The sequence below is a fragment of the Pavona decussata genome, unplaced genomic scaffold (genome assembly GCF_977016875.1).
Source record: "Pavona decussata unplaced genomic scaffold, jaPavDecu1.1 SCAFFOLD_67, whole genome shotgun sequence".
In the NCBI taxonomy this organism is placed as follows: Eukaryota; Metazoa; Cnidaria; class Anthozoa; order Scleractinia; family Agariciidae; genus Pavona; species Pavona decussata.
In genome coordinates, this window is record NW_028145486.1 from 1,888,346 (window position 1) to 1,913,560 (window position 25,215).

The 25,215-nt window shown below is 39.0% G+C and overlaps 3 protein-coding genes across 4 annotated transcripts in view; all 3 read left to right on the top strand.

Moving 5' to 3' along the window:
- Positions 1 to 2,143, top strand: part of LOC146478014 (uncharacterized) — a 39,874-nt gene extending 37,731 nt beyond the window's left edge. Inside the window, exon 14 of the mRNA XM_085112728.1 lies at positions 203 to 2,143. Coding sequence (XP_084968854.1) covers positions 203 to 483 — 281 coding nt within the window. The 3' untranslated portion in view covers positions 484 to 2,143. The remainder of the gene's footprint in view (positions 1 to 202) is intronic.
- LOC146478011 (uncharacterized) overlaps positions 1 to 25,215 on the top strand; it is a 166,750-nt gene that overhangs the window by 97,524 nt on the left and 44,011 nt on the right. The gene's annotated exons all lie outside the window — the stretch shown is intronic.
- LOC146478016 (uncharacterized) lies at positions 5,498 to 21,779 on the top strand. Its single transcript, XM_085112715.1, has 5 exons — positions 5,498 to 5,689; positions 8,474 to 8,537; positions 13,250 to 13,860; positions 15,395 to 15,721; positions 16,957 to 21,779. Exons 2-5 carry the CDS (start codon positions 8,509 to 8,511, stop codon positions 21,777 to 21,779), a joined length of 5,790 nt encoding a protein of 1,929 aa, XP_084968841.1. The 5' UTR covers positions 5,498 to 5,689; positions 8,474 to 8,508.

Sequence of the window (25,215 nt, forward strand, 5' to 3'; positions counted from 1 at the left end):
TTGACTTGGACTTTTCTTTACCTTCATCTTAAAATTACCTTTAAAAAACATTTTTCAGCGAACGAGATAAAAACACTGTTGATAAATTTTCAGTCTTTGATTAGCGTTGATCGACTTTCGAACAACTGGCCCTTGTTGTTTAGCTCATAATGAGTCATTATCAATATCAATATCAAAATTAACTTCCTGCCTTTCATTTTAGCGGTAATCAAAGAGAGCGCTGTCGATGATGAGGATTTAGAAGAGTTGTCAGAGGAGCTTGGAGATTCTTGGGCAAAGCTGGGCCGGCGCTTGGGATTCAAAAAGGCCCAAATAACTGGCTTCAAAAAGAATCACGAAGAGTACTCTGAGAAGGCATTGGGCATGTTGCAAAAGTGGAAAGAAAGAGATGGCTCGGATGCAACTTACCGGGTATTGTACGACGCCTTGTGCCACTTCTTGGTGCGTCGCAAGGATTTAGCGGAAAAGTTTTGCATGTGCTGATACGCAACCGGACTTTAAGTTTGAGGAAAATCCTAAGCTTTTCGATTTCTTGGCTCAACTTAAAGTACGCGCTCAAGTTTTGGTTACCGATTATACCGTCACCGATTCTGAATCCATGCATGTCTTGTTTGTTTGTTTTTCGTGGTCTATTTTAGCAAAATACTGAGAAACGAACAATGCAGTGGTAAAGTAATTCTCAGGGTAGCTTTTATTAGAATGGCATGTTAAGTTTAAGTCACTGATTTAGGGGTTACTTCTTTTAGTCAAAAGGAATGGAATTCTCTAACAGATGAAATGCGAACTACCGCTACTGTATATAGTTTTAGTCGCTTAGCTCGTGAATGTAATTTTTTTTAAGATATTTATTGCAACAATTATCTATAATAGTTCTGTATAGATCTTTATTTTAATTCATTATTTTACTTTACTCTTACACACTTTGTATTTGGAGATACTATAATTCTAATCGAACTAAATTTCCTTCCTTCCCTTTCAATTTTAAGTTGCCGGTTTATTCGTCGCTTGAATTACTGTATGTACTCAAATCAAAACGTCTTCCCTGCCAAAAACGCGCCTCTCGAATTTAGGCGCCCCATGAATGTTGCACAAGGAAAATAACAGCCCTGAGCGTTTAAAAGCGAAGAGGCGTTTATTGCAACATTCGCATAATGTGTCAGGATGGGAAACCATTGGGAACAGTATTGTACTTCGAAGTAAACTACGAAAAACATATGAAACTTAATACATTTGAATAGGCCATTTCGAAGTTGCTTTGAATCTCGTTATGTAAGCTAGGCTTTGTGTATAGTTTCGTCAGTTTATTAAGTAACACAAATAAGTTTTCATTCGTTTCCGAACATGACAAATATTCATATAAACAACTTTGCAGGAAGCCTTGCTTTCAAAAGGAGTTTCAAACAAACTGGTTAATAGCCCATTAGCGTCCATTTTTTGCACCGCCAACGCTCTAACGAACGTAGATCGTTGGAACAAAAAAATGGCCAACGTATGATTAGCATTTAACAGCCTCCGTTGACTAAAATAAAGAACTGGATTGTTTAGGTGAGTGAATATGGTACTCTAGCAGATTTAGTGCACTTTAGTTTAATTGTTATACGCTGTCGAAATTTTTTAATGTAAAATGTTGACTTTTTTAACTTAGGGGCTGTTTACATGGAGGGAGGAAGATCCTAGCACTAGGAAGATCCTAGAGGGCGGATCATCCTAGCGCCATATGTTTTCTGTATTCAGTTTACATGCACAAAGTTGTACTTGGCCCTAGCGCTAGGATCTTCCTTGAGATAGGAACTTCCTAGCTGAGAGGTAGGAAGATCCTAGAACTAGGAAGATCCTAGCACCATGTAAACTACTTTCGCTCGGAAGATCCTAGTATTAAAGACAAAAAGAGCAAGCATGGCGGCAGCCGGGCGTTCAGCTGCTCAAGGCCGACAGTTATTCTTCTTTTCCTTCTCCACTGGGTAACCACTCCGGCCGAAATTTCTGCATGTAAAGCAAACGAAAAGTTTTTTCCCCGGCCACCGAAACTGAAAACAAAAGAAACAAAAACAAAAAAACTGACCTTTCGAGCGTTAGCCATTCATCAGTGCGTATCAAAGAATGACGAAAGGTTTACGTTGGAAATCTTTTAACGGTGGCCATCAACTTAAAAAAAGTGCTTAATAGTCATCGGGGGAAATCGGACTTTGTTCAAGTAAGCGGAGTTTTACTGTATTATTTCCCATAACAAATTTTTGCAGCGCTCATATTTCTCTGCTGAGAGAGCTCGCTGTTTACCACGGGAATGGTTTAGCGAGCGAAAACGAAAGACAGCCTAATCTCATGTTGTATTTACTACTAGAATAGTGTTCACTAGAGCTGCCCCCGGTTTTGACTATTTTTATTGAATATAAATATTGTGTATACGACTGTTTAAGTCGCAGATATAAATGTGGTCATATATTGTCAACATATTGCTTTGTAAATCTGGCAATGAAACCTATGATAATCATACGATATGTAACCTCTCACGGGAAAACGTACACTAACGGCTTTCCGTTCAACGGGTAAAACGAACGGCTGCCGAACGGGTCACCAAGCCGTTTAAAATGGGTTCAACTGAACGTTTGCACGGGTATAATTGAGTATTCCGAACAGGTAGCCAAACCGTTCGAACGGCTCAGGAAAAATTTTGAACGGTTGACCAAAACGCTTGAATGACTCATAAAAAATTTCGAACGGTGAGCTAAACGTTCAAACGGTTCATGAAAATCTCAAATGGTGACCTAAACGTTTGAACGGCTTGGTAAAAAATTTAAAACGGGTAGGCAATGATTCAAGTGAGCCAAACGACTTGATATTATCATTCGTTTTGTTCACTTCGAACGAATTCCGTGGAACCGCCAAACAGCTCACTTAATTATTTAGTTTATTCTCGCTATTTTACAAACTAAATACACGACTTTTTGTACCTAGCAGCTTTCGATACATTTCCACGCTAATCTTTCTGACTAGCGCACCTTCCCATATTCGGTTTTTCGCGTGTAAATACAGCGATCTCGCCAAATTTGCATAAAAGACTTATCTTGCGGGCAAACTGAAAGTTAACTACAGTCGAACCCTCCCTTTGCGACCACCTCTCGTAAGCGGCCACCTCTCATTAGCGACCATTTTTCCAAAATACCAAAAGTTTTCAAGTCAAATCACTATAGATGGAACCTCTCGTAGGCGACCACCTCCCGTAAGCGACCACCTTTCGTAAGCGACCACTTTAAGGGATGATTGTTAAAAATTTTCACTTGTTTTTAACCTCCCGTAAGCGACTACTTGACACACAATCTGCTGTTTCTCTTTGTCGCTGTAAGAAATTGACCCACATCATTGCAGCGGACGCTGTATTAAAATCTTACAGCCAGAGCTACCGGAAGTGTCTTCCGAAATAGCTTACATTAAAACAATTGATAACATACACATACACTATAGCAGGTGTACATTGAAATGAACTTCAAACAGGTTGAATCCCTTGTAGGAAAGAAACTCTCTTATCTTGTAAATAGCATGAATGTACATGCATGACCGGTGATGACTCTCTCAACCTTGTATAATTCAACAGAAAAATTGTGGCGAAAAAGAACGTCAACTGGATTATGTAACAAACAAACAAACGCGAAAGTTGTAGATGTTTAACGCTTGAAATGCAACATTGCAAAAATTCCGTTTACTGTTTGCTCCTAAATCAGGCGGTCTAAAGAAAAGTTATTACCTTGGGTTTCGATAAGCACTGGCAAAAGGGTTAGGTTTCCGCAATTACCATATGTAAATTACCTGAAATATAGACCTTTTGTGGTCTGACCTCTGGTAAGCGACCACCTCCCCTAAGCGACCACATATCTTTCGGGATGTACTTAAAATCGGATGGCTTCCAATCAATGAGAGAAGAGATCTGAACCTCCTGAAATCATGTTTTAAAGCTTTGCATAACGCCGAGACCTGGCCAGATTATCTTAAAATAATAAAACAGGAATGCCCCAAGGAACTGCGCTCAAGCAATTCAATTAGATCAGTGGTCCCGACCGAAAAAGACACTCTCCAAGATAATGCGTCGAAACTATTTTTAAAACAATCTACCAGAATCTATTCTTGGTTTTCACATGACGTCATAAAAAACTGAAATTCATAACTAAACACAATTTTGGGTTTTTATCTTCATCACATATAAGAAAACACATAAGATACATTAGTTTTTAGTAGCATCTTTTAGCATTTTTATTCATTGTAAATTTTTAATTTTTAATTTTCGAGGTCCTTTTTGTAAACCACTTTTTAGTGAAAAAGTTTCCTCATTAAAGATTGTCATTATTATTATTATTATTATTATTATTATTATTATTATTATTATTATTAAAATCTAAATTTTCATCGGCTTGCTTGTTTTCAGCAGGATAGCATTCTTTGTTTTGAAAATAGAGCAGTTTGAATTTTAGATTTTTGCGCAGTGCGTGACAGAAGGATTGCTGCTCTAAACATGTCACGTACATGAAAACATCGATTCGCCTCGTGTTTTTTTTAGGTCTGATCAGCTAACATGTAATAGAAGCGTTAATGTCAATGTGTGAAAGTTCAGCAGAGAGAAGAAAGGCTTTGAAATAGCCAAGGTAAACTCCAGATGTTTTTGCTGGTTACCGGCCGCCATGTTGGTGCCCATCAGACGGGGCACCAACATGGCGTCCCATACTAAACTCTGTAATTTTCAGTGGTACATTTTCTCGAATAACTCGATTATGAGACATCGCACATCCCTGTGGCTTTCACACGTTGTTTATGTATCACCCTTCTACAACATATCAATTTCTTGGCTTTATCTATTGAATGGTTGAGGATTTTATTTTTTCACTTGCGTGACGATGTGTGAGGTGAAAACCACCTATTAGAAACTGTAAAGATTACAGAACCTTTTTAAGACTCTCAAGGAATTTTTTTAAGAAACAGAGTACAGAGCCATTAGTTAGTTTTTTACTGTAATTGTTTTCCGTCAATCCCGTTTCTCCTTTATAATTTGTAAATAACTTAATTTAATATAATTTGATTTATTTTGTAATTGTAATTATTGTAATTTAACAGGGAAGAGCCACCCAGTGGATCTGTTAATAAACCATTATTATTATTATTATTATTATTATTATTATTATTATTATTATTATTATTATTATTATTATTATTATCATATCCTTGACAATATGGGTGGTCGCTTACGGGAGGTTCGCGACTGTATGCGCGCCTAGTTTCTACCAAACCAAAAAATATATCAGATTTCACTAATTCAGAATCTTCCTAAATACTGTAAATACGTAAAACGCGCGGACTGCTATTATGCCTCCTGCGGGGGCAATAACTTTCTCTTGAAAAGTTTTCCCACAAGTTTTCGCTTCTGGTGACGTCACATTTTCATGGGAGGATGACGATTGGCAACGAGGCTCATCCCGGAAGTGGGGAAGCCCCCCTAATTCCAAGGGAGCTGTTTTCCTGCAGCAAAGTAGTTTCGTGGTTTCGAGGTCTCGAAGTGCAGCGAAACATTTCCAAATTGCAAGCAGATGAGCGGAAAGTCATCACTACAGGGAGCTTTAAAAGATATTTAACAGTTTACTTCTTTCGTTGAACACTTGAAAGCATATTCCTAAAGCGCCGTTTGGTTTGCAAATCCAAAATGAAGGTAAGTGTTGCATTGGCACTGAGCTTACAGTAAAGGTAGCTTCGATCCTTCACCTGCTACAGCGCACACAAAATTGAATCGAGAAAGATAGCTTATAATTTAGATTGCTTTCATGCAATTGTAAAGTCTGGGAGATAAAGAGTTGCCAGGTGCATTTCAGAAAACAGTGCTGCAGCAGAAATATTTAAAATTTGGCAATTTCGTGGCACTCTTCTTTTTTGTGGATCGACACTTAATTCACTCCTCCTTAGGGGATTATCTAGCCTCACGATACAGTGAGCTAATTAGACACTAGCTCCCCTGAAGTAAATCATGCAATGGAAAGAAATTCCCGGAAACTGATCACATAATAGTCAAGTTTTCTATCCCAAAATGGCATGAGTGGATAGAGGAGCTTTGAAAGTGTTGTCAATCTGCACAGTCCTAATATTATATACACAAGCAAAAATTTATCACAGTTAAGTCAATAATACCTTGTCGTTCTTGCAAGAAGCATGATGTTGCCTAAAGGGTAGCGCAGATATCAAGCCTTTCCAGACCTCGATCAGAGCGAATTAAGTGATGACAAAAATGCAGTGGTACGTAACCAAAAGCAGCTTAATTCTAGCCTTCAATTACATATTGCAGTCTAAAAAGTGAGTCCATAACATACATATACAGCGTATCATTAAGAGACAAACAGCTGTGAAAAGAATGACAAAGCCTTGCAGCAGCAACAATGAAATTTCCAGGCCAGACCCAGCAATGCAAATTAATCTGCAAGAAAAAGCTTTAAGATAGTTTAAAATATGTTACGGATCCTACAAATTTTTCCCCTAAGAAAGATCTTTGTAAGAGACTGTACTTTCACAATTTCTTTGAAACAAGCCAAACAATTCTAACCACATGAACAGTCACCAAAACAGAAACAACAAGAGCAAAAATTCAGGCAAGAAAGTACATAGGCGTTACTCATGGTGCCAAAATGACCTAAATGAGATCAAAATACAAAACATGTGCGGCAGTCAAACAAACCTAAAGGCAATTCCTCTAAATAAATCATCAAATTCATCCACTAGGTACAAATAAACAAGGAGCCAAATTTGGTCAAAAGACCAACTTAATTAAGATAAAGGCCTTAAGGCAACCATGTGAGTCCATGGGTTCGCAGTGTAGGCCAATCACATCATGTCATCAATTTGGTTCTTCAATAGCTGGAGAGCATTTGTCATGTACCTTCTGCATGTTGTGAGGTCTTCTTATCTATTGAAAAGCATATTGGTCGTATCCTTAAGTATGTGCTAGCTAAACAGTCCTAAGATAATTATAACAATAGAAATTCAAAATGGCGACTTAATTGTAACAGACAATACGGAAGATTATGAGTAAGATTAATCCAAGACGAATTTTTCATTAATTGCAAACATAAAGATCTCCACCCCCTAGGTCTGCAGGCCTTATTTAGTACTGGTAAGAATCTCCAGGTGATATTTTATACTGAAGTGTAGCAATCTGCATGTGTCAAATGATCATACTCTGCAGGCGGTGGACACAGGTTACATGCTATAAAAAGTTGCACACATGAGATCTTGTATTAGTTCTGCCATACTAGGCTGCAGAATCGGGAGAAGAGGACTGGGAGTACAGGGAAGAGTGGGAGAAAGGTGGAATTAGGGAAAGGAAGAAAAATGTTTAATGTTACTTGGTATGACTACTTTAATTGACTGAGCCGGATGGGAATATATATACTGCTAGGGGTATTTATTCGAATAATAACCAGGAGTGATCATTATTACTTTTTCACTAAAAGGGGGTGACTTTTCAATGGGGGTAATTAGTCGAGGACACAACAATTTTAAATGTTGTTCATATTGAAATGCATTTCCTAAATATTTTAATTGTCATCAAATAATTTCAAACCAAGTATATAGAACATGGCCCTGTAAATCAACAGTGTCGTTAGTTTTCTCAATTTGGTTATAAATTTGGTTTTATGAACTAGCAAATGTCAGTGTCCTTGGAACCACAGGCCTAATGTCCTCGATCAGCCTTGCTGGATCACACTCCACTAGCTCTGCATCATCTTGTAGGTCTATCATAGGTCTGTCCAAGCAAGGGTTAGAGGTAGAAGGTTCTGAGTATTTAAAGGAGGTCACGAGTGGACCTAGGGGGTGGGGAGCAATTATTGGAGCGAGACAATTTAAATATTTCCACCAAAACATTGGCAATTAATAAAGGGGCAGTTGTTATTGGTGGTCCAATTCAATGATCCCATCCTGGTTCTGTTGATGCTGGTGATTTGATGTAATGTTTAAAACATGAGCGGCAGTGTTTTATCTGGATTTAAAACCACGAGGTGCAGCCAAGTGGTTTTTGACCCAATAAAACATCTCTGCGAGTTTTTTGAATGGCTTCAAAAACATTCCTGGAAAAGTGTGTGTCAAGAAAGTTCATAGCAATGATGCTTTTGTGAACATTGGAAATAAGCATAAGAGAAAAGCATTAAACTGACCGCATACCAGTAAGGGGGAGGTTTTATCGGGTTTTAAAACTACTGCACTTGATGTTTTATTGACCATTTGATAGGTCGATGTGCTTATGAATTATAAATGAGATTTTGAATGTCCTGATTAAAGTTATTAAATAGTGGATACTGAAACAGTAATTTCTGTAAAGAGTTCTGTGAAGTTGAAAGCAGGCACTCACAGTCTGGGTCAATCGGCCAGTAGATTCAGGGTTTACATCAATTATATCACTTCTAAGTTTTATTTCATAAACTGATGTAAGGAATGTACTCCATTTTAGGCAACACTATGATGCTGATGATGTGAGGATTTAACATGGCTGTGGCTGCGGCAGCAGCAGGAGGGTAACTATAAACACAGCTTTTATTCTCATTCTTTTTACCAGCTGCAGGTTTTCTAAGAAGAATTACTTTGTTAGTCAAACTTATACTGTATACCATATTGCAATATTTTAGAAATGTTCAGAACCTTTTACTAGCTTGCATGTATAATAATTATATATTATTTTGTTTAGTTTTAATGCTTACCATCTAGTAACAGTTGTCATAATAATTGATAAGCATTGCATGTATATAAGGATTGGCTGTTTTTGTATTTTAAAAATTGTACTTTTTGTAGTAAGTGTATTAAACTTAATTGTTTAATTGTTCTAATGATTTATCATGATATGGCTCTGTCAATTCCAAGCCCATGCATCCATTTATGTTGGGTCTTCGCCATTAATGTCATTTTGTTTTCCAAACATTAATGATATTGTAAATGCTGGCACCTGAATGTGGCGATTTATGGTGTGGTTAGCTAGACAAGTATGCCAGCAAAATAAAGGCATACAAAATGCCTAGATTGCCAACTAAGTTGGTCATAATAAAGCAACTGATCAAACAGTCTTACATGTATATGCAGTCATGCACAGCTATATTTTAATATTTTAATCAAAAGGGGAAGATAATGTGGCTAAATATAACTTAAGCTAGGTTAGACTCGAGCCAATGCTGTTCTGCAGCATTTGGGCAGTCATGCACATTTAGGATCTTATATGGGGTTTTTGCTGGGTTGGTGTGTTAAGGTGGCCGAACACAGTTTTTTAGTGTACAGGTGTTAGAAGACGTTATTTGGAAACTATGTATTTCTAGACGCCCAAAATTGGTATAGTGTAAGACTAACTAAGAAAGAATGTATTTTCGTACGTCTTGTTGAGCTAAGTACCGTTTCCATGGCAACACAACGAGCTATTAAACGTCCGTAAATAGTAGGTTTCCTTTATTTTTAGAAAATGTACTCATTCGATTTTTTCTATTTTTTGTATCCTGAAAAACTCACTAAACACTGACACAGTTGCACTATTTTCATGTAATTTTAACAGAGAGATCTCCTGTAAATATTGATTTTGCATTTTTATGTTTGTGAAGTTACCCTCTGTTAGATTTAGGTTTCTCTTTGTAAGCGAGTTACGCTTTTAGGGAACTATTTTCATGCCAAATTTCACGAAATTCTAATGAGCGGTTCCTTAGAAAACAGTTCATTGCCACGAAACAACCAGTCGAAATTTTTTGCTCAAATGCGCATGCGTGGCTTTAATTGGGTTTCATGACAAAGATGAAAAGCATGCAAAAGGTCTTAGTGAATGACTTTTTTGCTCGGAAAGAAAAGAAAAAGAGTCCAGAGACGAGAAACTTAGTTATTTAGGATCAAAACTTAACTTTATTATCCATTTCATGTGAAAATGAGGGATCACTTTATCGACCGTCGTATTTGCGTACCACAACCCTAGCACGCGCTTAATAACATCACTAACAGAATCTGTAAAGCGCGCGCAAACTGTGTTCGGCCACCTTAATTGTTCATCTCTGTGCATGAGGATTTGCAGTTGCATTGGGCATTGAATCTGCTTGTGGCGTGCTTTTGCTACCCCCCCGCCTCTCCCTTCTCTTGGTCACGGCTAGTACAGGTGTATGTGGGTTGGTCAGTATCTCCACTGATTCTTTCAGTGTGATGGTGCCTGGGTGGTTGCCACTCTTAGGGTTGCCATGGTTAAGAGAGTCGGACGTTTCATACAATTAACTGAGGAAATCAAGAAGCTTTCTTTTGAAGGTGGATAGACTAGGGGAAGACGTAATTGATAATGGCAAAGCATTCCATATTTTTGGCCCTCTAAAGAGTATTAGTAAATTGCTTGATAATAGTTCGGCAGGTGTGAGGTTTCCTGCGTGCTCTGCTCATTGCTTGTACAGTGTATCTTACCTGGCGCCACCTCTCTTAGGCACCTTCCCCAAGCTCATCTATTGGCGATGAGTTTAAATGCAAAGTTAAGGGTGCTGTAGCGCAAAATCAGACAGAAAAAGCCCTTGGCTCAATCGATCAGAACCCAAATAAGCAAAGTAGAAAGACGTGACATGTCATACAACTCAAATTCAGAGGAATCAGGACTTCTCTTTCTGTCTCCAATACACATCAGCGCGCACAAGCAGGATAATGTATTATCAGCACTATGGTAGCATTTTTGTTCAAAAGAGTATTGATTTAACTGGGTAATATTATGCTAGGAAATGGCCAGAATTGTACTGAGATATGTTTATGCACAGGGGACAATATTAATTACACATCATGACATTTTTGGTGTGAATTAGATTAATTACTGTTTCAGGGTTTAGAGGCAGGTCGCTGATCTTTTGCTGAGATCTTTAAGCTCTAACAGCGAAATTATCTGATGAGTAATAACCATCACAGAAATGACACCAGATAATTAATTACTTTTTAGGATTTAAAATGAAGGACTGGAAAGCAGTTTGAGAATGAATAAACCTAATGCTTTCTGTTTTAATAAAATACTCAGTGACCCCTGTGCTAGTGAATTCCCTATTGTTTTGAACTGATAGCATAGAAAATACCAGTCAAATTTTTGTCAAATGCACCAGAGGGAATATACTTTCACAATTGACAGAGCCATGTGACAAGAAAACAGGGTTAATGTTTAATTTTTTACCTTGGTTCAATATTACACTTAATTTCAAATTACAAAACTTACAAATTTGTTCAATGAGCAAAAATATAACATACTTAATCTATACAATTATAAATATTAATTTATTTAATATTAGTAGTTATATTAGTAAGTATTTATTGTAAATTTATCCATGTAGACAGACAGTACATAATTTAGAGCTTATAAATTAAACTCGTTGGAACATGCAATTGTGCGAAAAATTTAGTATTAGTGACAATGCCCATTACATAAGACAAATATTCACAAAAAATAATTATTTACCTGATTTTGTGAAATCCACACTGTCTCGACACAAATCTAATCACAGCTGCAGGCTTCCAAATTATCTCCAGGAAAATGCCCCAAAATGTTTTGCTGGTTTTAGACACTAATCTGCACCTGCTCCAATTGCCTGTTCCAAGACTGGAGGCAAATTTTTAAAGTTTCATTACTGCGCCTTTCAAATTATTATTAATTAACATTGCAATCTCTAATTTAACCAGCCATAAATATGCTTTTCACTGCGACGCAAATCACTACATCAGACCTCTTAGAAAACAAAGCACTGTGATGGGTGGATTTCAATCCACTTTGCCGGTTTCTGTATTTTTGCTGTCAGCCAGTTGTCACTGTATTTATGATTGACAGCAGTAAAACACGGAAATCATTAGTTGGGGTTGAAGTTCAGAGGAGGTATGTCATTGAGAGGGTGCAGTAATCAGAAATTGGAGTCCATTACGAGAAAAATCACATTTATTAAAAACTTTAAGCCAGTTTACCAAGTTTGAGGTTCTGTTGTTAGATTGGAACCATGTAGAAAGCTTTCAAAAATCAGAAAAATTAATTAGCTATAAACTTTATACGTATTTGGAGGATGCCATCTCAGAATTACGTACAGACATTTGTATGGAATTTGGGCAACCTTTGACAGGCCACAGCCTGGTTACTACACAATGAAACAACTACAGTAAACTTGGTAAATTAACTAATTTTTATGTGATCTTTTTGGTGATAGGCTTCATTTCTTCTTATGATGCAATTTGAACGATGTGAAAACTACATGTAGGGGCCAGTCCCGTTATAAACTTGGAATGGGCAATTTGAACAGCCAGTGGGAGTCTTGCCATATCCATGTCTTCGTGTGGCCTGCAATTTTAATATAAGAAAAGTTGGAACTATGCTAATACCAGTTATAATTCAACTCACTCAAGTTAAAAAACAAGTACTGGTCTCCCCAAGGCCCCCCCCCCCCCCCCCCCCGGGCCCCACCAAGTTACAATTTACTGCTAGAGATATAATTATTGATCAAAAGCAGTCAGGTCCTGAGGTCTATCCAGACCAATTTCTTATATCAATTTGAAATAATTATATATCATGCTTCTCTGCTGTTGTTCTAGCCAGTAACACATAACTTTATTGATATAGTATGTCTTTTTCATTATCATATTTAATTTTAACTTTAAGCTTATTATTAAGTAAACATAGTAAACATATTTCACTTCTCGATGAACAATCACATTCAGCCATCGATGAATAAACATTAGAGCAGACTAGCTAGTATACAATAATTTGTGAGGCAGTAGTTTGCTAAAACTGGTTCTGTTGCATAGCAACTAAAAATTGCATTTGACACCAGCCTGTCTTCCAACCTGTTGCTACCTAGCAATCTTCCCTTTGTCTGTTGTCATTCATACTTTGTTTGCACTGTTGTCAGGCAACAACATGGACACCTCCAATGATATATACATATAAATATATTTTTTGCTGGAATTTGTGTGGCTTAGCTCCGCTTGCCCATGAAATTAATTAACCTCGCTTCGCAAGGAATAATAACAATAATAATAACAGCATGAAGTGGCATGATAATAATAATGCGTAGGATATATATTTCATTCGACATTGACTATAATATTATTATAGTATTTTCTCTTGTATTTTATATACTGCATAATTCATTTTGCTCATCATGAGTTTCTAGGTTATGCTGGCCACCTTTTTTAAGTTGTTTTACACAAATGCATTTTTACGCTTTAAACTGTCACAACAATTTAAATGTAACTTTTTACTTTTAAGGTCTCCATTGCTTGGTGTAAGTGATGACGTGAGGCGATGGGTGGTTTTTGGCATTGTGCTGAACAAGGTTCTAGTCAACCAATTTCGCTCCTTTGTGGAAGGAGAAATCAGAAAGGAACATGGTAAAGTCAAAACCAGCCATAGCATTGATACTCAGAGCACACCTGGACGACTCACGCATTGGCCAAACTTACCACCAAGGCCAATATTTTTGAAGTACGAGAACATCAATGGCAATGATGCATTACCCAAGGTGCATGGAAAGTACAATTACTCTGCATTTGACTGCCGAGTGACATCACATGTGGACTTTGCCAAGCTTTATGTTGAAAACTTCATGGCCAAGTTTAATGCATTTGATGAACACTGTGATGCATCTGCTGTACTTACCTTGCTTGGTAAAGTTCCAGTTTTCTCTGCTGCTGTACAGAACGCTGCAGTTGATGTTCGGCAAGCTAGAAATGCCTGGGCGCACTGTGCTTTCAGTGATTGGGATCCTGTGAAGTTTAGACAGAGCTTTGATGTAATGGAACAGCTTGTGAGAGCTCTTGGTCTTCCAGTTGCTGATGAAGCAACAGTTATAGCAGATTTGAATGACTGGGAGGCAAAAGGTAACTTACCCTTAAATCGTGTATTCACTAAATTATATGAATGTGTCTAAGTTTTAGATCTGTTAAATATCTTATCAGTTAAAGCATCTTTTTTATGTATTCAATAATAATAAATTTTTATTACAATTGAAAATATTTGAAAAATATTATTTCCTTCACATCCAAATTAAGTTGGTTAATTTTTTTCGAAATATTTGTTTACTTTATTATTAAGTGTGGTAACTTATGTGTAGTCACTTCCTCTTTTTACTTTATTAAGAGCAAATAAAAACAAACTAATTTATTAAATACAACTTGATTTACAAAGGGTGGAATACATTATTGCCAGCCACCCTGGAGTTGCATAATGGCCCTGACAGAGTTATCCACAAAACTAAGCTTGGGATGCACATGCACTAGGGAACATGAGGCAGGGACATCTCCCAAGGACATAAGGCGGGGACATGTTCCAGGGACATGAGGTGGGGACATTCCCAGGAATATAAGTTGGGGACATACCAGGAACATGTCCCTGGAGCATGTCCCTGCCTCATGTCCCTGGGACATGAGACTGCTTCATATCCTTGGGACATGTCTCTGCCCCATGTGTCCCTGCCTCATTTTTTTTTTTTTTTGTAATTTGTTTATTTTTATTTTAGCACACTTTATTAACTAATTACAGTTTACAGCTTATCTACTACATAACAAGAGGAAACAAAGGAAAAGTTACGATTTACAAAACACTGCTCGGAATAAGTTACTTAAAAACACGAAACAGTACTTACAAATAACTACTTAATAGTAAATAACACACGAAGAAGGAAAGGAAAAAGAAAAAAAAAACGAAAAAATATTATGAAATAAATAACAAATTTAAGGAGACCAAACTTAATGTATAGGATATGATAAGGTTAATTTAATTTTTCGTTAGGTGTTTAGAGCTGCTAGTAACTTTTCCCATTTTTTAAAATGAGTGGCGAGTTTATCCCTCTCCCTCGCAATATGGAGTTTGATATTATAAACACGTCTTATCCTGGCAATAAAGCCTCTCAACGAAGGTAAACTAAAACATACCAGGAACATGTCACAGGGACACGAGGCAGGAACATGTCCCTGGAGCATGTCCCTGCCTCATGTCCCTGGGGCATGAGACTGCCTCATGTCCTTGGGACATGTCTCTGCCTCATGTGTCCCTGCCTCATGTTCCTGGGGCATGTCCCCGCCTCATGTCCCTGGGATAATTGTCCCCACCTTGTGTCCCTGAGACATGAGGTGGAGACAGTGCTATCAGCAATCACGTTTGGTTGCTGAACACTATGGGCAAATGAACTACAGAATTGCGTTACGTACATGAATTATTGAATTATAATAACTCTAAAGTACATGTAAGCTGGACACAGACGCGGGTACGTTAGTGTTCTACTCGTTTCTGGGCAACGAAACATTAAGAGCCCGGCCTGAAATTGTTAATAATTATACTTTATTTATTAGTACAAATGCTGATACTGTTTCAACTAAATCCTTGTTGTGGTACCGTTGGTTTTTTTACACGTAGGTACCTTGCTGTGTATGAACGCTGCTGTGGACCCTGCTTTGTTACAGCTGGTACAACAACATGTTAATGCACTGAAGATCGATTTAGACAAGATGGCGTTTGAATTGGAGGGCGACAGGAAAGTGGTGAAGAAGTCACTGCAAGATGTTAAAGCAGATCTGGACCAATTGGAGAAACGAGTTTCAAGTACCGAGCAGTGCGTAAAACATCTGCAAAATGAGCACAGTACTTTGACAGAAAGTGTCGAATGCCTTAAGTCAGACGTAGAACAACGTTTTGCACAAGTGGAAGAGAGGATAAGCTCTGCCATTCCCCAGATCAGTTGCGGTAATAAGATAATAGCTGTTAAATTTCTGTGTGTGACTGCAAGAAGTGTGAAGTTACTAGCATGTACCTATTGGCATTCTATTGCTGCAGTTTACGTTACGGGAAATTCCCAATGGAAACAGAGCAACACGTGATTGGTCGCTATTCAATTTTACCTTAACGTTTGGGTTGTTTAACAAAATGGGATCGTGTTTAAATCCAGGAGTACACAACGAGTGTTTGTCTTGGTTTTTGAGGGCAAAGTTGCTTCTCTCTAAGATGAACTTTTTATTTAGTTTCTTATTAAGCAAACCGGTGTAGTTCCCAAGAGCTAACAAACAGTATAGACTATCCAATCACTGTCAGCAAGTGGTTATATTTTTGTAGTGGCATAGACCTGATATACTACTGAACAACTGAGCAACTGAGTTCGTCGACATCTCACCGAATCGGATTGTCCTGTATGCAAATCAATGAGGAAGTATTAAATTCTGAAGAAACTATTGGGCTGCGCCATAGAAGGCAGAGTGAAAACGAATGTTTGGGTCAATCATAAGTATTACAAATTCCTTGAATGTGATTGGCTCAAAACTGCACTATTTTGAACTAATTATCCTGCAAAACTGTAATTCGACAGTTGTGTGAGCCAATCACATTTAAACCCTGCACTAACAACCAATCACAATTATACTTACTGTTTCTATAGCAACAACTCACAAGCTTTCCTTTGTCAAAACAGTGGATTTCTTTCTCCCTCATGTCTGAATAAATATTTGTTACATCTAGTTGTTCTCAGAAATTGCCATGGTTGTTATGAAGTGATAACAGGACTTTGTGTCGTCCGATTCGGTCTGTAATCATGCAAGTAATAAACAAAATCAGACTCATGCTGCGCGGTCATCCGATTTTGTCAATCACTTGTATGATTACAGACCAAATTGGACTCCACTCAGCTCAATTGTAAGGGTAATTTGGCCACTGTAAAGAGATTCAACAGCTGACGTTTCGAGTACTAGCTCTTCGCTTCGACGAAGAGAACGTCAACCTAACAACTCAGGTGATAAAAAGAAATATTCGTTTCAACTCTCCCTAATTATTACACGTGGCCGGGGAACTCTTAGGACTGGGATTTGGTATCAAGCAATAGCAAGCAAAAGGTGCACAGGCAGGAAGTAGTGTTAGTTGTTTCATCATAAAATTGTTTAGGGTAAAAGTGGTTTGATCTTTTAAATTAACATGTCTTCTTATTGTCGCAGAAATTTCCGATTGTGAAGGAGACATTGCCTCCTTTGCCCAGCGCCATGATCCAGACACAAGACAGTGGCTGTTCAATGATTTTGACATCTGGTACAGTGAACCTGGTGTCTCTAGAGCTTATGTTCTCCTGGCTGATGCAGGTGTCGGCAAAAGTGTGATGGCTGGAGCCCTGGCACAGCGAATGAGGAAAGCTGGACGTTTCGGCGCTGCCTACTTTTGCCGTCACAACGATTGCACAAGAAATGATCCAAGGCATCTTCTTGGGACTTTAGCTTGTCAACTCTGTTATTGTAATTGTACGTACAATAATTTAGTGGGAGGGGAAGATGGTGTAAGAATGATGTTAGCCAATTCTAAATTCGGAGTTCAAGAATTGTTTACAAAACTGTTAGAAGAACCGTTAGGTAAGTGCACCCCTTGTCAACAGCGGAAATTAGTGATCATTGATGCTCTGGACGAGACAGAGTACGAATCCAGGGAAGATTTTCTAAACCTTGTAAAGGAGCGTTTTCCGAGGCTTCCAAAGTGGCTGGTGTTCTTTATCACTAGTCGGCCTGAACACATGATACAAAATGGGCTGAAGAAATATAACCCGTGTGTCAGGATTTGCGCAGGAAGTAGTGAACAGAGTTTCTTCTATAGGCAGCATGAGCAGGACATAAAGCGATTTTTGCAGAATCAACTCGATTTTTCCCGCCTCTCCTACTCGGTGGAAGACATTTCAAGGAGATGCAATGGTCTGTTCTTGTATGCATTCTACATTGTCGAATTACTTAACGATCCAGTACATTCAGGTAAGATTGATCAACTCAGTGACCTTTTTCCAGGAGATATTGATGACTTTTTCCGGAACAATTTTAAACGCTTGTGTGACAAAGTAGGCAAGGATATCTTCAAGAAATTATTTGGTTGCGTCATTGCAGCTCCTTCCCCACTTCCAGTGGCAATTATTGGCTACATTCTAGAAAGAGAGAAGTCGAGTCAAGATGAGCAAGAAGTAATTGATGTTGTATCGCAATTTCTGGTATTTCGGACCTCTGATAGGTCTTTAACTTTCCTTCATAATCTGATCCCAGCGTGGTTAACAAACAAGGAAAAAGCGAAAAGGTTGTTCATTGACAAGAAGATAGCAGGTGAGTACCTGGGTAAAATCTTTACCAAACTTCTATCTACTACTCTCGAAGAAGCGCAAAAATCACTGCCAACTGTTGACAAGATGTTGGAGGTCTATGTTTCGCGCGTTGCTGTTCGATTTTTGTGTCATCATGGTGGCAAGGATTCACTGAAACTTGTTTCCAGTTGTTTAACAAGTTATCACTTCCTGCAGCAAAGAATCGAAAGTGGACAAATTGAGATCTTCAACCTTCTTGAAGATTTGAGACTTGTAGCGGACTGTTACGTATTCAAGGATGCACACAAACAAAAGATCCTGCAAGAAATTTCCTTGGCTTTCGAAAGCAATTTTCCTGTTCTGTTAGAATGCCCCCACCTTTTGCCCTCGTGTTTACTAAACTCGTCAAAGGTAGTTCAAGATCACGTTTTGATTCCTGAAGTGTCACGTCCTTGGCTTGAGTGGATTGTCTATGATTTTCCTAACACTGAAGACTTTCCAGGCTTCAAGTATTTTGCTACAACATTTGATGAGACAACAGCGGCTGTAGTAAAGGGGAATTCAATCTTAATTGTTGATGCATCCACCCTAAAAACTGTGGGCGGTCCTTTTGAGATAAATCAGGATACGATTAAAGAAATCACCTTCTTGGAGTGTTCCCCTGATGACAAGTGGTTGTTTATTGGACGACTTAACAAGTGGTTTTCCGTCGAGCGAGGATGTATAGAGGATTTTTCTCAGTTCTCAGGTAATTCCCTTGTTTACAAATGGGGGTTGTTTACTTGTGATGGACAATACATTGTCGTAAAAAGGGATCAGGTCTTTGACTTTCAACAGACTTGTCAAAATATGTTTTGCGTATTAGACCTTCTTTCCCTGTGGGCTTTACTGGAAATAGACCATGAAGGAGTTGACAAACTGACTTGCTGTTTTACCGAGTTCTCAAAACTGATTGCTATAATTGCGTCACCAGTGGGAAAACAAGTAAAACGCTTGCTTAAGTTTCTTGGAATTAATCCAACTTGGCTTCAGACTAATGATACACCCATCCCTTACGATCCCTCTTGTTATTGTTGTGGCAGATTAAGAGAATTAACAGAGTCAAACCAAGAATCATCCCTGTCTGCTGTCCGTCAACTTATCAGTGATCTGTACCCACGCATATTCTATTACCAGGTTTGGAATTTCCAGACTGGCAAATCTCTTCTAGAGGACGCTTTTTGTCAAGGTGGGCAGTTGAACCCTTTTTCTTACGTTTGTCACTTGGCGCCGTATGCTTTTATCAAATTAAATGAAACAATGAGGTGTTGTGGCATAAACAAGGCCGTTTCCATTGCTAACTTTGCTACAGTTAATGCCGTTTATGCACTTGAATGTGAGTTGCTGTCAAAGGAGGTTTGGTTGCAGAACAAGTTGGTGTGTAAGCTGGGAAGGGAGATGGAGCTGGAAAAGGAAAGGACACAGCAAGAAAAGTGGAAGTGGCTTTTGGAGCTGGGGCTGAAGATGGAATGGAAACTGGAGCTAAAACAGGAGCTGGAGCTAATGCGAGAACAGGAGCTAAAGCGAGAGCGGCAGCTAAAGTGGGTGCTGGAGCAGATGCGAGACCTGGAGCTGAAGCGGGAGCTGGAGCTGAAGCTAGAGCTGAAGCTGATGCAGGAGCTGGAGATGGAGCTGGAGCTGGAGCTGATGCAGGAGCTAGACCTGGAGCAGGAGGTGGAGCTGGAGCGAAAGCAGGAGCTAGACCTGGAACAGAAGCTGGAGCAGAAGCTGGAGCTGGAGAGGGAGTGGAAGTGGAAGCAAGAGCAGGAGCAGGAGCTGGGGCAGGAGTTGAAGCAGGAGCTGGAGCTGGAGCTGGAGCTGGTGAGGGAGTGGAAGTGGAAGCAAGAGCAGGAGCAGGAGCTGGGGCAGGAGTGGGAGCAGGGGCAGGTGGGGTTGCAAGATCACATATTGTTGTTGCGGAATTATGAATTGGACCCAAAGTGGCACAAGATGTCGGAGCGGACATGGGAGCAGATGCAGGAGCGCATGTGGAGACGCAAGCTGAGGCTGGAGCTGATACAGAAGCACGCCCAAAAGCTGGAGCTCAAGCAGGAGCTAAAGCTGAAGATGAAGGAGGAGCTGAAGCAGGGCGTGATGCGGGAGCTGGAGCTGAAGTGGAAGCAGGGCGTGATGCAGGGGCAGGATCTGAAACAGGAGGTGATGTGGGAGCAGGAGCTGAAGCTGGAGATGATACGAGAGCAGGAGCTGAAGCGAGATCGGGAGCTGGTTTTGAAGCAGGAGCTGATGGGGGAGCTGGACTTGATGCAGGAGCTAGAGCTGATGCAGGAGCTTGGCCTGATGCAGAAGCTGGACCTGATGGGGGAGCAGGAGTTGATGCCGGAGCAGATTCAGGAGCTGAAGCTGGGGTGGACACTGGAGCTGATGCGGGAGCAGACATTGGAGCAGCTGGAGCAGTGGTGGAAAAGGGTGGATAGGGGAGTGCAGGCGTTTAATAATTTGTCTTCAAGAAAAACCAAACAAAAGAACCTCTTTTTTTCAAACTTTCCTCAACGGTTATCAGTAGTAGGGAAATCCATTGCTGCCGCCTTTACTTCAAGTGATACTGTAATCTCTGTCAGGTCCGACTCAATAGTTGCTTTGTGGAGTCAAAGGATGGACAAAGAGAAAAGCGTTTCTTTCAAATTCATTTCTGAGTCTTCATTGCCAGGTTCTCTTTCGGAGCTGAGTCATATTGAAAATTGGGCATTCTCCCCTAACGGAAAACGAGCTGCCTGTCGTCAAGGAAACAAGATACAGTTGTACATTACTGCACATTCAATTGAGACTCCTTGTACATTACTGGAAGGAGACTTTTTGAACACGGACCTTGTGTGTTTGACGTTTTCAGCCGACAACATTCTTCTTCTCATTTGTATCCAGGACGGCAAGAACGAGCCCCGTTTCTATGAATGGGATGTTAAAAGGAAAGTCATGTCATCTTTTAAGTCACCATTGTTGACTGTTGACTGCTTTTGCCTTTCATCTGATAAAACAAAGTTTATCTTGTGTGGGGAGTATGAGGTTGAGATCTGGAAGTACAATAAGGGCCCCATCTGCCTACTGGCAAGGGGTGGTGTCGCCCAGAAGTTTTCTGTTAGGTTCAGTTATTGCACTGTTTCGCTAGACAATGAGCTGCTAGTTTGTTGTATCACGAACGTAATTATTGTCTTCCGTCTGTGCGCCTCTGATCTTTTTTCCTCCAGACAAATTCTTCGAGGCCACATTGGTAGAATTGAGTTCTGCAAGTTTCTAAGAGTCAATCGTTATCTTATATCTTGCGGAGTTGATGGCATGGTTTTCCTTTGGGATTTAATCGAGGCAAAAGCTGTTGGCTTCGCGCAAATAGCTCAAGGACAGGAAAACATCATCAGCATGGCCGTGTCCCCTGAGGAGGAAAGACTTGTTTGTTTTACATCCTCTGACCGCGTGTGTGTGATTAGACTCTGGAATCTGAAGAGTGCTCTGTCGTCGAATTCGGTGAGGGAATCTATGAAAGGCAAAGCTGATGTCACTGATACTAGTCTGCAATTGGCAGGGGAAATTTCTTCAAACCCCAAGCCAATTTCATCAGTTGACGGTTACAAAATCACTGACTTCAGCATTTATGAAGATGATGAAAGGTTTACCTTAACTGTTGAAGACTTTGTCAGCTCTGGCGAAGAGTCTGATTAAGTTGTGAGCTCGAGTCATTCGATGGAACTCCAGTAAGGTTACATGTCATTTGCCTTGCCTGGCCGGCCTAGAAAAAATTACTTTCACCGTATCATGATGTACGTTTTTATAACTTAACTGTAATTTATTAACCTTCCGAGGTTATCTGAGAGTGCTGTCCAATGACCGCACTCTCGGATAACCTCAGACAGTTTATAAATGACAGTTTAGTTATCAACAAATCGCGTTAACTTTTTAGATGAGCGTGAGTGCTATCACTTGTCAGGGCTATCCACGTGAAAGTATAAGAAAAAAAGTAAAACAAAAAAACACTCACTCATAGACTTTGCTTCAACTACAGCTGATCCATGTTACATCTCACAGGTAGAAGTCGCTTCGCTCTTTCGGTTGGTAAGGGCGTAACTGATGCACTCCTCTTCAATAATTCTTAGTTGCATTGTCAGCGTCAGTAAACAATAATGTGTAGCCAAGCTCAAATAAATGTTTAATGTAAAAAGGTAAAGAGTAGAAACTGTGAATCAAAAACATGACTGCTCTAATGAACTTCGAACGCGCATGGGCAAGTAAGTTATCTCCTCAGCTCGACTATTATTTGGTAAATCTTCCCTGGACTCGTTTATGATAATTAAAATATATTAAATAAAATGCATAAAATCAACTCGTAAAATATAGTAATCATATAGTGATCTGTAATGATCGCTGTCCTTATTCTTATATGTTTTAAAAATTCACATCGAAGGTAACACTTGCTTCCGTTTGGAAACATTTGTTGTGAACTTAAGAAATGTTGATTTACTCCTTTATATATCTCTGCTGTTTTTACGACTTGAATTCTTTTTTAAATTGTTATAAAGTAGCTTGGGATTCCTTTGTTAGGTTTGTGTATTTTGTGCCTGCCAATCTTTGTATTTTCAGACTCAAAATATAAGTTTCACTTTCTGGTTGAAATTCTTCCCACTGTCTCTAAAAACACCTTTCTTGAAACTTCCGCTTCACGAGCATACAGTCAACTCTCTCTAAGGCGGACACCCTCAGTACCAGATTTACTGCCCGCCTTAGAGAGAGTTCATGTTAACTGATACCCGAACATCAAAACTGAAACCAGTGCTTTATTACTTTAATTACAGTGTACAATGTAGTCATGACGGGTCGGCTGTGCCTGTTTTATATATTCCTTACGGAAACCTGCACAGTTCATACACACTTTGAACATTTTGTGTCGCTTGTTATTTGACAGTGACGCGGAGTCAGGGTTCATAACCCCCATTCACTACGAAAAAGACTTTGTAATGCTGCACTGTTGTTGCGTTGAAAGTCTGGCACCTTGTAGACGCTGGATAGCAAAGTGCATAGATTATAACTGCGGTTGATCTAAACCAAGACGCGAAAAAGCCAAGGAAGAATAAAAGTGACTCAACTGATTCCAGTAAACGGCAGCGCAAATGAGTTGTTGTATAAATGACGGGAAAAGTGACTTTAATGTTGTATTAAGACATATTGTAAGGTGTGGTATATTTTGTTAAAACCACTAATAACAGATTGCGCTAATTTTTCGGAATTTTGGACCTGTTATAAAATTTCAAAAACATCCGGTGTCCGCTTTAAGAGGTTTTTTGAACCAACATGTTGGAAAAAAGTGTCCGCTGTCCGCCTTAGAGAGAGTTCAGTTACAGAGAAACATGTGAAATTCGGCAGGGACTAAATTTACTGTCCGCCTTAAAGAGGTGTCCGCTTAGAGAGAGTTGACTGTGATTTAACCGTTTCCCTCAGATACTGTTTACAATCACTAAGTACTGGGTATCACGAATTCTCGCTTTACTCGAACGAACTGAACTGTTGTAGTGTTTTAGGGAAAAATTACCTGTTGCTTATGTTGTAAGTAGATTGACCAAATGAGATTTGATCGTCATAAGTAATGTGTAAGATTTTAATATTCAAGAAAAGTTCTATCAGAAGAGTTGCTGTGTAAAGTTGTTTCCGTAGAGTTAATGAATTAGAAGTTTTTTCGCTTTTTGTTACGTTGGTATTCCTTAACTATTTTACTTCAGGAACAAAAACTGTCGGATTCTTATGTGGAACAACACCATAACACTACAGTTTACGCCATTTAGTTCACGTGTCGAATTTGTAGTCGTTGTAGTCGTGTTTGTAGTTCTGGGCATGTAAACAAACACCCTCTTCATTAGCAGTTGTTGTTCTTGAAGTGCGTGTCTGTTTTTTGTAAATACTATATTCTTGAGATTCAGATCCTGCATCTGATACAAAATAGGTAATTTAGGAATCGCGCGTTTCTGTTATTTGAAGCGCAAAACAATATATCTGGAAAGATAGCGTTTATATAATTTACACATTTATAATTTTCACCACGTTCATGTCTAGGTTACATGTAAAATAAAACATTAAAATTTTTAGAAATTAATTTACAAGTATAGTAATTTACAAGTATAGATAACTTAAAGTGTAACTGTAAAAATAGTTGTTACTGTATTTTTGTGAAGGGCATTGAAATAAAATTGTGACCATAACTTGTTTACCATTTTTGTAGTATTCAGTGATGAAAGAGTTGTGTTATTGAATTTCTCAAAGTATAAGTAATTTAAAGTGGTGGAAACTGTTGTGAGCCAAGTTACCGACAAGATCTGTGGAGCCGCCTGGCCATGTTGTATTCAATGAGCAACAGAACACTTTTAATAAGTTTTAGTAACTTCAATTAAGATATTCAATTTTCACTGAGATTAACTTTTAACTTTAATAACGTCTTAGAAAAAGGGATCTCGTGTGTAAATATATCACGTGCTAGCTAGGTCGCGTTTCCAAACGTACGTATCTCCTCGTTAAAAAGAAAAAAATAAATTGAGAAACCATGACTTTCCATGAATTCGTGGTCATTGATTGACGTCGTGAGCTGAAAAGTCGATTCTACTGTTTAAGGGGACAATTCAAATCACGTGACCTGGATGTTTGACACCTTCAAGAAACAGCAATTGCTAACCTTGACTCCAACCCAGGGTTATTTTTGGGATTGCAGAATTAGGGTCACTGCTTTGGCCTTTGGGTCAGTGCTTTGAATTAGTGTTAGTTTTGTGTTAGAGTCGGGGTTTGGGCGTCGACAAGTCACGTGACAAACCTCATCACACTGCAACACCCTGGGGTAACTAGCAATACGGTGCGGTGTTTTTTGAGCCACAAGGTTTGGCCTGAAACGTTATTTTCAAAACTGACCACCCCCTGACTTGCACTTTGGACTTTGTTTTGAAATGGAGCTCTTGAAGGCTTGTACCAACTATTTTCTCCCACTTAGTCCTTATTCTTTGCTTAGACTAACACAAAACGTTCTAGCGTCACTAGTACAAAAAGCTAACACTAGTTTTCGGAGTCTGCGATATCGAATTGTGAACTACAATGAAAAAAAACAAAATTTCAGTAAGCTGCCTTC